This window comes from Neolamprologus multifasciatus, chromosome 23 (assembly GCF_963576455.1).
Source record: "Neolamprologus multifasciatus chromosome 23, fNeoMul1.2, whole genome shotgun sequence".
Taxonomy (NCBI): domain Eukaryota; kingdom Metazoa; phylum Chordata; class Actinopteri; order Cichliformes; family Cichlidae; genus Neolamprologus; species Neolamprologus multifasciatus.
Genome location: NC_140460.1, coordinates 7,231,935 through 7,244,745, shown reverse-complemented (window position 1 = coordinate 7,244,745; position 12,811 = coordinate 7,231,935). Strand labels below are relative to the sequence as shown.

General features: G+C 47.5%; 2 protein-coding genes across 2 annotated transcripts; both read left to right on the top strand.

The window, feature by feature from the left end:
* Nucleotides 1–277: 277 nt before the first annotated feature.
* On the top strand, nt 278–2,399 carry jun (Jun proto-oncogene, AP-1 transcription factor subunit). Its single transcript, XM_085152004.1, has one exon. The coding sequence runs from the start codon at nt 666–668 to the stop codon at nt 1,647–1,649; it is 984 nt and encodes a 327-aa protein (XP_085008130.1). The 5' UTR covers nt 278–665; the 3' UTR covers nt 1,650–2,399.
* Nucleotides 2,400–2,535: 136 nt separating this feature from the next.
* Nucleotides 2,536–9,887, top strand: caiap (CARD- and ANK-containing Inflammasome Adaptor Protein). The gene is made up of 2 exons (XM_085150246.1): nt 2,536–6,438; nt 7,928–9,887. Exons 1-2 carry the CDS (start codon nt 5,233–5,235, stop codon nt 8,675–8,677), a joined length of 1,956 nt encoding a protein of 651 aa, XP_085006372.1. The 5' UTR covers nt 2,536–5,232; the 3' UTR covers nt 8,678–9,887.
* Nucleotides 9,888–12,811: the final 2,924 nt, after the last annotated feature.

The following is a 12,811-nucleotide window of genomic DNA, read 5'->3' as shown; positions in this document are numbered from 1 at the left end:
GATCGCTGCCTGTCCCGCCACTGACAGTAAAGCGGGTAACCAAATATTCAAAAACAATACGTCATCCCACAATGCAGCGCGCTTACGTTCTCCTTTACAGCATTACCTCATCCCACAATCCACCGCGAGATTAAGAATCTTCTGGGTGGTGGTCGTCTAGGCAACGCGCCTTATCGGAGGACTCAGCCCCGCCTCGGAGACACGCCCCCCAACCAATGGGAGAGCCCCGTCATGACATCATGGTTATTTTTAGAGAGGCAGCGGCAGCAGATAAGGTTTGCCTCCACGCTGGACCGCTCAGAGTATACACACAAGCAAGCGGTGAGCACACCGGAGACGCTCGGTGGCTGACAGGACAAGTTAGAGCCGCGAGGCGCTTTTCATTCACGGACTCAATATAAGTCTGGATACTTTGACAAAAGCTTTGTGAACAGTTTCCACTCAACATAGAACAACCGGCCGTCGCTTGGTGAAAGAAGTAAGTTCTGATTCCTGTGTCGAGAAAAGTGCGCTCTCAAAGTTTGGAAGTTTTTACGCACAGAGAGGACGTTTGGAAACCAGTGTTTTCCTCCTCGGTAACCAGGAAGAAGAGAAGGGGGGACGGAAAGCTGTTTTTGTAGAAGACTGTGTAGCTACATTCGGTTTTTGTTTTATTTTTTTCTTCTATGTATACCAAGATGGAAACTACTTTCTATGACGACTCACTCAACGCTTTCTCCCAGCACGACAACGCCGGCTACGGATACAGCAACCCCAAAGCGCTGAAACACAACATGACACTGAACCTCACCGACCCGACGAGCGCTCTGAAACCTCACCTCCGCGCCAAAGCTGGCGACATCCTCACCTCCCCCGACGTGGGTTTGCTGAAGCTGGCCTCTCCGGAGCTGGAGAGGCTGATCATCCAGTCCAGCAACGGACTCATCACCACCACGCCGACCCCGACCCAGTTCTTGTGCCCCAAGAATGTCACTGACGAGCAGGAGGGCTTCGCGGAGGGGTTTGTGCGCGCCCTGGCTGAGCTCCACCACCAGAACATGCCGGGCACAACAAACGTGAGTGTCACCTCGACTCCACCGGCAACTGTCAACACTGCCCTGCCGCCTGTTTCATCTGTTGCCGGTGCCACCGTATACAACAACAATGCTGCCATGCGCTCTGAGTCGCCGGTTTATGAGGACTTGAACACTTTCAACCCGGCCATCAGCACCGTGTCGGCACCAAACTACACCACCTCAGCCCCCACTATGTCCTTCTCTGCTGCCCCGCCTCAGCTTCCCATCTACGGCCAGCCTTCCCCTGCCCAGCTCCCCCGGCTCACTGCGCTCAAAGAGGAGCCCCAAACCGTGCCCGAGATGCCAGGGGAGACCCCTCCTCTTTCTCCAATCGATATGGAGAGTCAGGAGCGCATCAAGGCTGAGAGAAAGCGGATGAGGAACCGCATCGCTGCCTCCAAATGCCGGAAGAGGAAGCTGGAGCGGATCTCAAGGCTGGAGGACAAAGTGAAGACCCTAAAATCACAGAACTCCGAGCTCGCATCCACCGCCAACATGTTGCGCGAGCAGGTGGCCCAGCTGAAGCAGAAGGTGATGAACCACGTAAACAGCGGGTGCCAGCTTATGTTAACGCAGCAGCTCCAGACCTTCTGAGGTGGTGTCAGCGACAGAGGAGAGAGAGAAAAGACTGTAGTTGAAAGAATAGGACGCTTCCTGTGGTAGTGAGTGTCTGCGACTCCCGAAATCGTTCCGGTATTTGGGATGATGTGGCGCGACACTGGCGGGACCGGGGACGGTACCAAACTGAGTGCCACGCGCTCCCCAGTGGCGCGTCCTAGAGATGGGCTCAGGACTGTGACAATAGCCATGAACCAGAAGGGACATGGCAACAGGCAGAACCCCTTCTGTTTCTGTGTCGTGCTGTTTTTCTTTACAGAACTGGACAGGACTGACGTTTTCTTGATTTACACCGAGCCCTGCATGGACTTCATCATGACCATCAATGGAAAAACTCAGTATTAGAGGATTTTTTGTTTTTTTTTAAATCACACGCAATACAGACTTTTCTTGCTGTAGCCATAATTAATGGCCTCACTTTTTAGGCGTGTTGGTCAACTCTAAACGGCTGAAAAGTTGCAACAAATGCTGCCTGACTCATGAGTTAAAGTACAAAGTACATTTTTTTCTTAATTGTAAGAAATTAAGTTAGAAAAGCTTCAAGATTTACTTGTTTTTTTCTAAAGCTGTTAATGGGGTTTCACTCATTGTTATATGTATATAAGATCAACTTGGAGTACTTATGTTTACCATTTGTAATAAGAATACTGTATAATTTTTTATGTTTGTTTTCTGAGCACTTAAGAAATTAATCAATATTTAAGAAAATAAACCTGATAAAATGAAGCAACATCGCCTCTGTGTACTTGTAAGAGTGTGACATAAAAAGTGGGTGTGCCACCAAAGAAGTCAAACAATAAAACATGTTGCAACATGTTGTAAGAGCTGCTAGTGCTGAGTACCTCAAGCTAAATTCCATTAGTACTGGTATTGATTGAAGCTGAGTGATTGTGTTTCAGCTGGCAGGCCGGGCTCACTTACTCCTGATGGAGGCCAATTCTGCAAATTGGGGTTGTAGAGTTTGTGATCTCCACTTTTGTGTCTCAGCTCACACAGGCTCAGAAGAAGACAAGTGTAACTGCCCTATTAAGTCTCCCATTGCTTTGAGCAATAAGTAACATTTTCATATCATGTAACACTCAGTCACATTAGGCTAAGCTGTGCAACCCTTAATTAAGAAATCTGGAACTGATTTGATAAATATGACATCTCCCTTGCTATTTCATCATTCAGTTATTCACCATTGCTCTGTCCTTTTGTAAGTATTCAAAAAGGTTTCAGCATGTCAAAGAAAAAAAAGAAGTGTTAGGTTCTGAAGTGCAAATCTCTGTATGGGATAAATTAATACAATAAACTGTGGCTTGGTGGGATTATGTATATATATGGTGAGTCTTTTTTTTTTTTTTATCACATAGTCATCTTTCAGTCAGTAACAGTTAAAAGAACAAACAATAACCCAAACAAAGGCTTTGTGGTGATGGCTTTAACCACAAGAAAAAAGGAAAAAGAAAATACAAGCCTGGAGCTCAGTATCTCAAAGTGCTGAATATTCTTTAACTTATTTACGGTACAGCAATGTGGGCCTATAAATATGTTATGAGCACTTTTGAAATAAATTGGGAATTTTATTTTATTTTTTTTATTTTTATTTTATTTTTTTTTGGGGGGGGGGGTCAAATGTTTCACTTATAAAAAAACAGGCGTAATTTTTTTTTCTTGATATCCTCACTAAACCCAGCAATTAAAGTGAGCCTCGTTCATGCTTACGCAGCAGGTGCAGTTCAGGTGTGGCCTACAGCAGATAAAAGGAGTGGGCTTTCAAATACTGCTGGACATCAGCACGTGTGCTGCTCTAAATGAAACACTGGAGGGCGACATACATTGGGGTGGATTACCGGAGAAATTGCCTGAAGCGCTCGAAATCTCCACAGATCTGTTGCAATTTATATCGGGTTATCAGATATTAATTTGTGTGGAAATTAATAGAGGCTGTCATTTAGAGTGTAAATAAAACAGAACGGGTTGTTGACTGAAAACCTAACGAAGTCTCTGACACACTGTGATGCTAAGGCTGACAGAATATTAAATGTTCTCTTTCTTTTCAATCTTTATATTTTCCGATTTTATTTTTTGTTTGCTTTTTAATTCTTTTATATACAAACAAACAACAAATATCTTTATAACATAACCTGCGGTAGTTTGAACACGTCAAATAAGGGAATTCAGGTGTCTTTGTTTTAATTGTTTGTATTATTTTTCATTAATAGAGACAATCTCTGTGGGAGACATATCCAAGTAGACTTTTCTCCCTTTCCCTTTAATTATTCATTTAGGAATCCCGATTTCTCTACAAATCTGCCCTGATTTCTCAAACTTGGGGCATTGTGACATCATTCCGGAAAGCAGTGCCCTCCCCTGCCATATAAGGAGAGGGAACGCTCGGAAGACCCACGTCAGGACCGAGGAGGCGTTTATTACGGGAAGTGAATCGACTGACTCCATAATCTCCTCTTTGCATAATACGGTGTGTCCTGAGACGTAATCTAAAGAATAGACCGGACTTAATTAAACAGGCAAATCCATCAAAGGACTCCAAGGGCGACTAAAAGCAGACGTCTAGATGTTAAATATCAGGAGATCATAATAAAAACAAACGTTCTTTAACAAAATCCGCATTCTGTAGAATAGTTCACTAACAGCTCACATAAATGATAATAGGAACAATAGAATAGAAATAATATGTTGATCGATCTAGTTGCTTGGTATCCAGGCTATTTTATACCTAAACTTCCCCACATTCAAAGGGGGCATGTGTATATTTTTACTAAAGAAGTTTACATGTATTTGAAAGGTAAAGTTACATTGCAAATGTTTGCATTATAGTACAGGCTTCAGCCACTCCCTTAGTCACACTATAGAGTCTTTAATTCACGCATCTCATCTATAAAATAAAATAGATTGTCATACAAAAACATGCTGCTAATAAATACTGTTAGATTGTCTCCATGAGACGTTATGCAGCAGCATTCTGCTGCATAACGTCTAACTGTACTTGTATTGGGGGAGTTTCTTTCAGGGTATAAAACTTCTGCTAATTTTACTCATAAATATTATTAATAGCTCTATATCTCTTCATCAAATGATAAAAGGAAATCAAAAGTTTTCATTATTATATATCAAACCGATTTTGACATTTAAGCCAAGAGTGATTCAGACATAAGGGAGAATCTTTCTTCTCCCCCACACACCATTATCTATTTTATCGCTTTCACAAACATGCAGAAAAATGTTATTTTTACACAGATATTATTCTTGTCACCTCTTACTAATACAATACTAATATAATAATTTCACAGTGATTGAGGGTTGAAGTGCTATTACTAGATAAAACAATTAACTGCATCTAATGGAAACCTGACCACGTAATTGCACAAAAGTCAGGTTGAGCCGGCTAAATCTGTACAGTGAAAGGCTTCTGTCTGTTGTAGTTGCTATGGGCGGGGTATTTTACTAAGCAATATGGTACAAAATACACAAACAGAAATCAGAACAACAAATTCTAACAACTGTGGCACATGAAGGCTGAAGGAACATTTTTTTATTTTGCGGCAAATTTAAAATGTGGAATAAAGTCAAAGGTTTTGAAAGCCACGCAGCATCAAATTCTAAGAACCCTTATGCAGTCGATGTGATCCGGACAAAGAGAAGGGATTTGGTTTATGGTATCTCACATACTGAGGATCTCCTGAATCTTTTGGTTGCAGAGGGAGTTATGACAACAGCAAAGAGATCTATTGTTTTGTCCATCAGGACCCATAAAGATCAGAACTCCAGGGTCCTGGACATCCTGGAGGCCAGAGGTGAACGAGCATGTCGGAAATTCTTCCATCCGTGTCTTATGCTGGCAGAACCTGAACTATACCAGCGAATCAAGACCTATGTGAGGAGTATGAACGAGCAAGTTCAAGATAACAGGAGACAGCTGATTGGGTATTTGCTGGAGAGAGATTGTGAATGGGGGGGAAAATTAACAGATCAAACTGGAACCCAGAGAACTTATACTAAAAGGATTAAAAAAGGATCTAGTGTTACAAAGAAAGGAAGTAGTACCATAGTACTTGCAACATCAGAGCATACACCAGCTCAAAGTAAACCAGAAAGCCTCATTTACATGGCTGCTAGAAAAGGGGATCTCTTATTACTCGAGGAGCTGTTAAAAGACAGTGATATCAACACTGTCAATTCTTCCAAAGAAACTCTATTACATGTAGCTGCAGAAAATGGGCATTTATCCATCACTGAGCTCTTGATTCAAAAAGGGGCTAGATTGGACCTCCAGAATGACGCTGGCCACACAGCTCTTCACAGAGCAGCCAGCAGAGGGCACACAGAGCTCATGAAGACCCTAGTGAAGGCTGGGGCCCCTATACATACTCTGGATTTGAAAGGCAAAACTCCCATTCACCTGGCAGCAGAAAATAGGCATCTGAAATCTGTAAAACTCTTGGTGGAGGAGGAAGCCAGGCAGTCTGAAAGTCACAGACAGAATATGTTTCTGCACATGGCTGCCATGGAAGATGATTGGAGGTTGGCTGAGTTGCTGTTGCAGAGCGGGGCCACTGTTGATGCCCTAAACAGCCATAACAAAGCAGCTCTGTTTTATGCAGTCAAGGAGAGCAATGAGAAAACAATGACTGTCCTTCTCAATGCAGGGGCTAAAGCTGACTACGATGTCATATATGAAGCCATTAATCTTCATCAAGAATCAGTTCTCCGGCTGTTGCTTGGTGAGATTGTCCAGTTCTATTTCAATTCATTGCTTTGTTTTTGAGATGTTAATTCCACACAAATACAGAATAAACCTGCGAAACATCCAAGCTCACGGTCAGTTTTGTTCAAACCACAGCTAATGCCAGAGGAGTCCTGAACAAAGACGCCCTGGGCTCTGCTCTCTTTTCAGCTGTTTGAATGAACTTTGATGGTGCGGTGAGTGCACTGATAGACAGCGGAGCAGATGTGAACATGCGCGACGGTCGCAGATATACGCCTCTCCTACTGTCAGCTGAGCTGGGACACTCAGAAGTCTTCAGGTGACCTCTCTCAAAATAAATTCAGTGGCAATAAAGTAGCCCCTGTAGGCCTTCACACTCACACACAAGAGCATTTCAACAAAATCAATCATATCATTGTGGGAATCACATAATTATGTAGTTAACTTAAAGAACATACTAGAATAAGAAGAACTTTGTCTAACTACCTTTATAAAATCCACCCTGCCTCATTCAATTCAATTCAATTCAATTTTATTTATATAGCGACAAATCAAAAGTCGCCTCAAGGCGCTTCATAGATACAGAGAAAAACCCAACAATCATATGACCCCCTATGAGCAAGCACTTTGGCGACAGTGGGAAGGAAAAACTCCCTTTTAACAGGAAGAAACCTCCGGCAGAACCAGGCTCAGGGAGGGGCGGCCATCTGCTGCGACCGGTTGGGGTGAGAGAAGGAAGACAGGATAAAAGACATGCTGTGGAAGAGAGACAGAGATTAATAACAGATACGATTCAATACAGAGAAGTCTGTTAATACATAGTGAGTGAGAAAGGTGACTGGAAAGGAAAAACTCAATGCATCATGGGAATCCCCCGGCAGCCTACATCTATTGCAGCATAACTAAGGGAGGATTCAGGGTCACCTGGTCCAGCCCTAACTATATGCTTTAGCAAAAAGGAAAGTTTATATTCACAAATATAATTTATGTATATGTAAAGGTGCAATGACACAAATGGGTTTAGATAAGGCAAAATGCTCATCATTGTCCTTCTATAACAAATATGTATTTTCCATGTTTGTTTCTGTTTCTAATTTTATATATATCCATCATTTATGTTGTGTTGTACATATTTGGTGCAGAGCATATGCATCTATTTTAACTGTCCCTTTTCTGTATTATTTTTAGCAGCTAAGCCAAATATGTAATATCTTACATTTTGGCTTTTTTTATTCTAGTGTTCTCGTAGCAAAAAATGCAAAACTGGATGCTACTTTATCTGACCTCTCTTCAGCGTTGCACTTGGCTGCTCGCAGTGGTAGCAAGCCCATAGTGCACACACTGCTAGAAAAAGGACTGGACCCAAACATTAAGGGAGCTAAAGGCCATACCCCTCTCCACCTGGCAGCTCAATGTGACAGGCCTGACATAACTGGGTTGCTGTTAAAAGGTGGAGCACAGGTAATTGTCAACGCATTAACAGTTGCTATCAGTTCTGTAGATTTTCAGTATATTAATGCAAAGTTGTGTGTCATTGCTATAGGTAAATGTAGTAGGCCAGGATGGTCTGACCCCTCTGCATATAGCCACAATGCAGGGTCACACAGACACAGTGATCCAACTTCTTCATAACAAGGCAGAACCTGGAATCAAAGACCGGCTGGGGAGGACAGCCCTGCACAGGGCAGCCTTTTCCCAGGTAGATAGCTGTGTGGTGGACTTGCTGCTGTCAGCCAAAGCTGACCCAGATGCCACTGATAATGAGAAAAAAACTCCCCTCCACCTGGCTGCTATGGAGGGGAAAGTAGACGTGGCGATTTCACTGCTTTCCCACAGGGCAAAGAGGCGAGCTAGAGACATGGATGGCTCCACTCCTCTTCATTACGCAGCAGCTGGTGGGCACGTCAGTGTGGTTACAGCCCTTCTTCGGCCGCTCAACAATAAGGGGACTGAAGACAGGAATGCATGGAGGAAAACACCACTTCATGCCGCAGCGGAGAAGGGGCATGATAGTGTAGCTCTGCGGCTCTTGGAAGCTGGGGCCAAGATAAATGCTACAGATCACAATAAAGACACACCTCTGCACTGTGCTGCACGTGGTGGACACCACAAAGTAATGAAAATACTTGTAAACTGGGGACAAGCTGGAAATGTAGGATGGAGGAATAAAGCCCATCTGCAGGCTAAAAATAATATAGGGAAGACACCATTGCAAGTGGCAGAAACTAAACACACACCAGAGCACGAGAACACTGCAATTTTACTCAAGAGGAAGATGTTTCTTATGAAGTAAGCATCATAAATTGTGAACGATGTTGATCCAAGCACTTTGCAACTTGTTCTCTAGTGTGTGTCTTTCTCTTATTTTTGTTTATAATTTTCTCGTTTTGTATATATCGCTCTTGATTCATTATATTTCTTCCTGTTTGCTATGTATTCTTGCAGTCAACTATTCATTTTTTATTCTTAGGCATGCACCTAAAGGTCGATTATTTTTTGCTCTTCTACTTTCATCCAGGTTAAAATGAAACTTAGACTTTTCCTAGCACCTTCTACCGAATACACCTTCGGCTAAGCTGACTGATACCTTTTTGTGGTGAAGCATTAAAAAAAAAACTAACCATTACTTCTTTTTGCCCACCTGTGGTTTTAGAGTTAGTCACTTCAGCAACCATACAGGAAAGTATGTTGATAGCATCTAGCCCAGCTTGCACCTTTGCAGATCCTCTTTAAAGGTTATTGTATGCAAGCCTGGGTTTGCAAGTGTTGGGTCAAACTCCAAGCACAGCAAGACAGCTGTGCTTGGTGACAGCTATTTTGAACCACATCCTTCATAAGAATAGAGCACATGGCAAGCTGAATAACGATTTTAATCCTGCATTTATTTATTTTTATTTAAGTTTGTTGTTGTTTTTTTGGACAAGTAAAGGTCTAATGTCTGTATATGGAGGTGGCCTACTTAAACAATACTCTATAAAAATATAATTTGATGTAATAGGAAAACCCAAGCCTTTGGCCTCAGAAGCTATGATTTCCCCCTTTAGCAAGAAATGAGTTCTGGTACATGGTTCCATCAATTAGGGCAAGTCTTTCAGGTCCTGAAGCAGTAAAGCAGCCTCAGACCATCACATTACTGCTGTTAAAGTTTAGTTCAAGCCAGATTTAATGGGACTCAAACTAAAAAAAATATTAATTTTATTTTGCAATAGCATTTTGCAGTAAGAGAAGAAAAGAAAAATTAGTGATGAAAAAGTTGGTACACCCATGCACTTGAGCTAAATGAAATATGAATCAAAGGTCCTCATAAGGTGCCAGTGATTTGGGCCTCCTTAGGAAGAGGCTGGTGAAGCTGCTGAGAGGCTGGGGTAGTGTGATGCCAAGACCTACAGAGCTCTCCGAGGCCTTTAGAAAAGGACTGCAGAATATCTAAGATAATAAAAAAAGATTAACTTAAGTCACAATAGTCTATTTATTTATTTCTGCCCTGCCCACTCTGCTGCTGTCACTGTCAGGGTTCCTGGGTCGGTGACCCAGTGCTTTCCGTTTTGTTCACGTTCAGTTTATTTCGTCACTTCCTGTTTGTTCCTGCGTTAGCTCGTCTCGTGCCGTTAGCCAGATTATGTTCAGCTGTGTGCTCACCGGTCTCTCATTATCATCCTCATCAGTCTGTGTATTTAAGTCTTCTGTTTCTATTCGTTCTTTGTCGTGTCATTGATGTTGAGGTTATGTTGTTGTTTCCGCCTGTGTTCAGTCAGCCAGCCAGCCTTTCAGTCCGTCCTTCATTCATTCAGTCAGTCGTCCAGCCAGCCAGCCATTTCCTACCTCTGTTCTGTGTGTTCACTGCATCGACAATAAATCACCCGGCTTCACCTACCTGCGAGTCCTGCGTTTGGGTTCCTTCTTCCTCGCCTCCACCACACAACGCCTGACAGAATGACACGACCCGTGCCACGAAGACACGATTGGGACCCAGCGGACTCGGACCTCTACGAGCGGCAGGTGGCAGCGCTTTCCCGTTGGGCAGAGGTGGTCAGGGGAAAACAGCGGCTCTTCGCGGAGAGAGAGCACGTCTTCGAGGGGACTCGCCTGGCTCTGGGCGGGCCTCGGAGACGCCGCGTTCCCCCACCTGCTGCCTCACCTGCCCCGGAGCATTTGCCGCGGAGAGCGGACGTTTCATGCCGCGTTTCGGCCGCTCCCCCTCTCGCCGCTCCGCTCCTCGTTCACACACCCGCCGCCTCATTCGCCGGACCTCCACCTTCGCCACGGCACCGCGGCTACGCCTCCCACCTCGGCTCACTGGAGGCTACCGCGCCAGAGGCTCAGCTGTTTACCCCGGCCGCTTCCTCTTCCCGGAAAAAGCGGCGCACACGCCGCCATAACACGGACTATTTTCAACAACTCCCGGTGGTGAGTTCCGGTAACTGTTTTCCACCCTCCTCATTTGACTCTTCACCCAGAGTGACTAATAGACTCACCGCCGATCCATGGGGAGTTTCCCTCCTGGAGGATGTAGACTGGGAAGATTTTTTCTGCGCCGCTCCCACAAAGACTGTAAATCGTGGTGGCAGAAAAAACAGACCAAACCCTGATAAACCTGCCAGTAGCACACACCCGGTCACCATTTCCACACCCGTCACTCAGCCATTTCCCACCAGCACGGCAGCCCAGATCCGGCCTTCCTCTTCAGCCATTTCACCTCCTCAGATGTCTAGGGCCCGGCCTACACCCACACCAGTACCAGCTCCCAGGAGGAAGGCAGCTGCGACGCAGTCTACCTCCACATCCACTCTTGTTTCCCGGGTGGGGGTGACTGGTGTCCAGCCACCTCCCGTGCCTGTCCCAGCGCCCAGGCTGAGGGCAGCCTCAACCCAGCCTGACCTCCCTGGAGGCTTGGAAGAGCTAACCGGTCCACCTACTACTTCACCTCTTCATCCACCTCCTGATCCAACCTTTCACGCCCTCGCACTGTCCCTGGTTAGGCTAGCTGAGGTGTCCCCTGCTCAGGCACCAGCCTTATTAGCCCAGGCTGCAATCTTATCCCCCTCGGTAACCCTGTCATTAGCTCAGCCATTAGCATCGCCAACCTCTGTTCATCCCTTAGCTTCCCCACTCCAGTCAGTTCCCTCACCTGCTGTTCAGCTTCCACTCCAGTCGGTTCACTCACCTGCTCTTCAGCCTTCACTCCAGTCTCCTCCCGTCCACCAGTCCCCTGTCGTCCAGTCTCCTCCCGTCCACCAGTCCCCTGTCGTCCAGTCTCCTCCCGTCCACCAGTCCCCTGTCGTCCAGTCTCCTCCCGTCCACCAGTCCCCTGTCGTCCAGTCTCCTCCCGTCCACCAGTCCAGTCGCCTCCCGTCCAGTCAGTTCAGTTCCCGGACCTGCAGCCACAGCACCCAGAGCCAGCTGTGAGCCCTCCTGCTTGCCAGCCAGGGGCCTCCGCGCCCGCTGGCCTTGCCTGTCTCCAGCCAGGGGCCTCCGCGCCCGCTGGCCTTGCCTGTCTCCAGCCAGGGGCCTCCGCGCCCGCTGGCCCTAAAGCTGTGGCTCCGTCACCCCCGGCTCCCGTGCCGTCGCCTGGTCCAGCCTCAGCCTCAGCGTCTGCTTCGCCTGGGCCGGCCTCAGACTCAGCCTCAGCGTCTGCTTCGCCTGGGCCGGCCTCAGACTCAGCCTCAGCGTCTGCTTCGCCTGGGCCGGCCTCAGACTCAGCGTCAGCGTCTGCTTCGCCTGGGCCGGCCTCAGACTCAGCGTCAGCGTCTGCTTCGCCTGGGCCGGCCTCAGACTCAGCGTCAGCGTCTGCTTCGCCTGGGCCGGCCTCAGACTCAGCGTCAGCGTCTGCTTCGCCTGGGCCGGCCTCAGACCCAGCCTCAGCGTCAGCGTCTGCTTCGCCTGGGCCGGCCTCTGCCTCTGCTTCTGCTTCTGCTTCGCCTGGGCCGGCCTCAGCCTTGTCGCCAGCTTCAGCTTCGCCTGGACCGGACCAGCTCAGCGGCCGCCGCCGCCTTCCTCGCGGCCGCCCACCGGACCAGCTCAGCGGCCGCCGCCGTCTTCCTCGCGGCCGCCCACCTGAACTGTCTCGTCTCGGCCACCGGCCACGCGGCCGCCCGCCTGAACTGTCTCGTCTGGGCCGCCGGCCACGCGGCCGCCCGCCTGAACTGTCTCGTCTGGGCCGCCGGCCACGCGGCCGCCCGCCTGAACTGTCTCGTCTGGGCCGCCGGCCACGCGGCCGCCCGCCTGAACTGTCTCGTCTGGGCCGCCGGCCACGCGGCCGCCCGCCTGAACTGTCTCGTCTGGGCCGCCGGCCACGCGGCCGCCCGCCTGAACTGTCTCGTCTGGGCCGCCGGCCACGCGGCCGCCCGCCTGAACTGTCTCGTCTGGGCCGCCGGCCACGCGGCCGCCCGCCTGAACTGTTTCGTCTGGGCCGCCGGCCACGCGGCCG

Bases quoted from the DNA above. Each gene is read 5' to 3' on its own strand.
- jun (XM_085152004.1), top strand. From the start codon at position 666: ATGTATACCAAGATGGAAACTACTTTCTATGACGACTCACTCAACGCT.
- caiap (XM_085150246.1), top strand. From the start codon at position 5,233: ATGTGGAATAAAGTCAAAGGTTTTGAAAGCCACGCAGCATCAAATTCT. The intron at 6,439-7,927 runs TTTTGAGATGTT...TCATTGCTATAG, and splicing joins ATTTCAATTCATTGCTTTGT to GTAAATGTAGTAGGCCAGGA.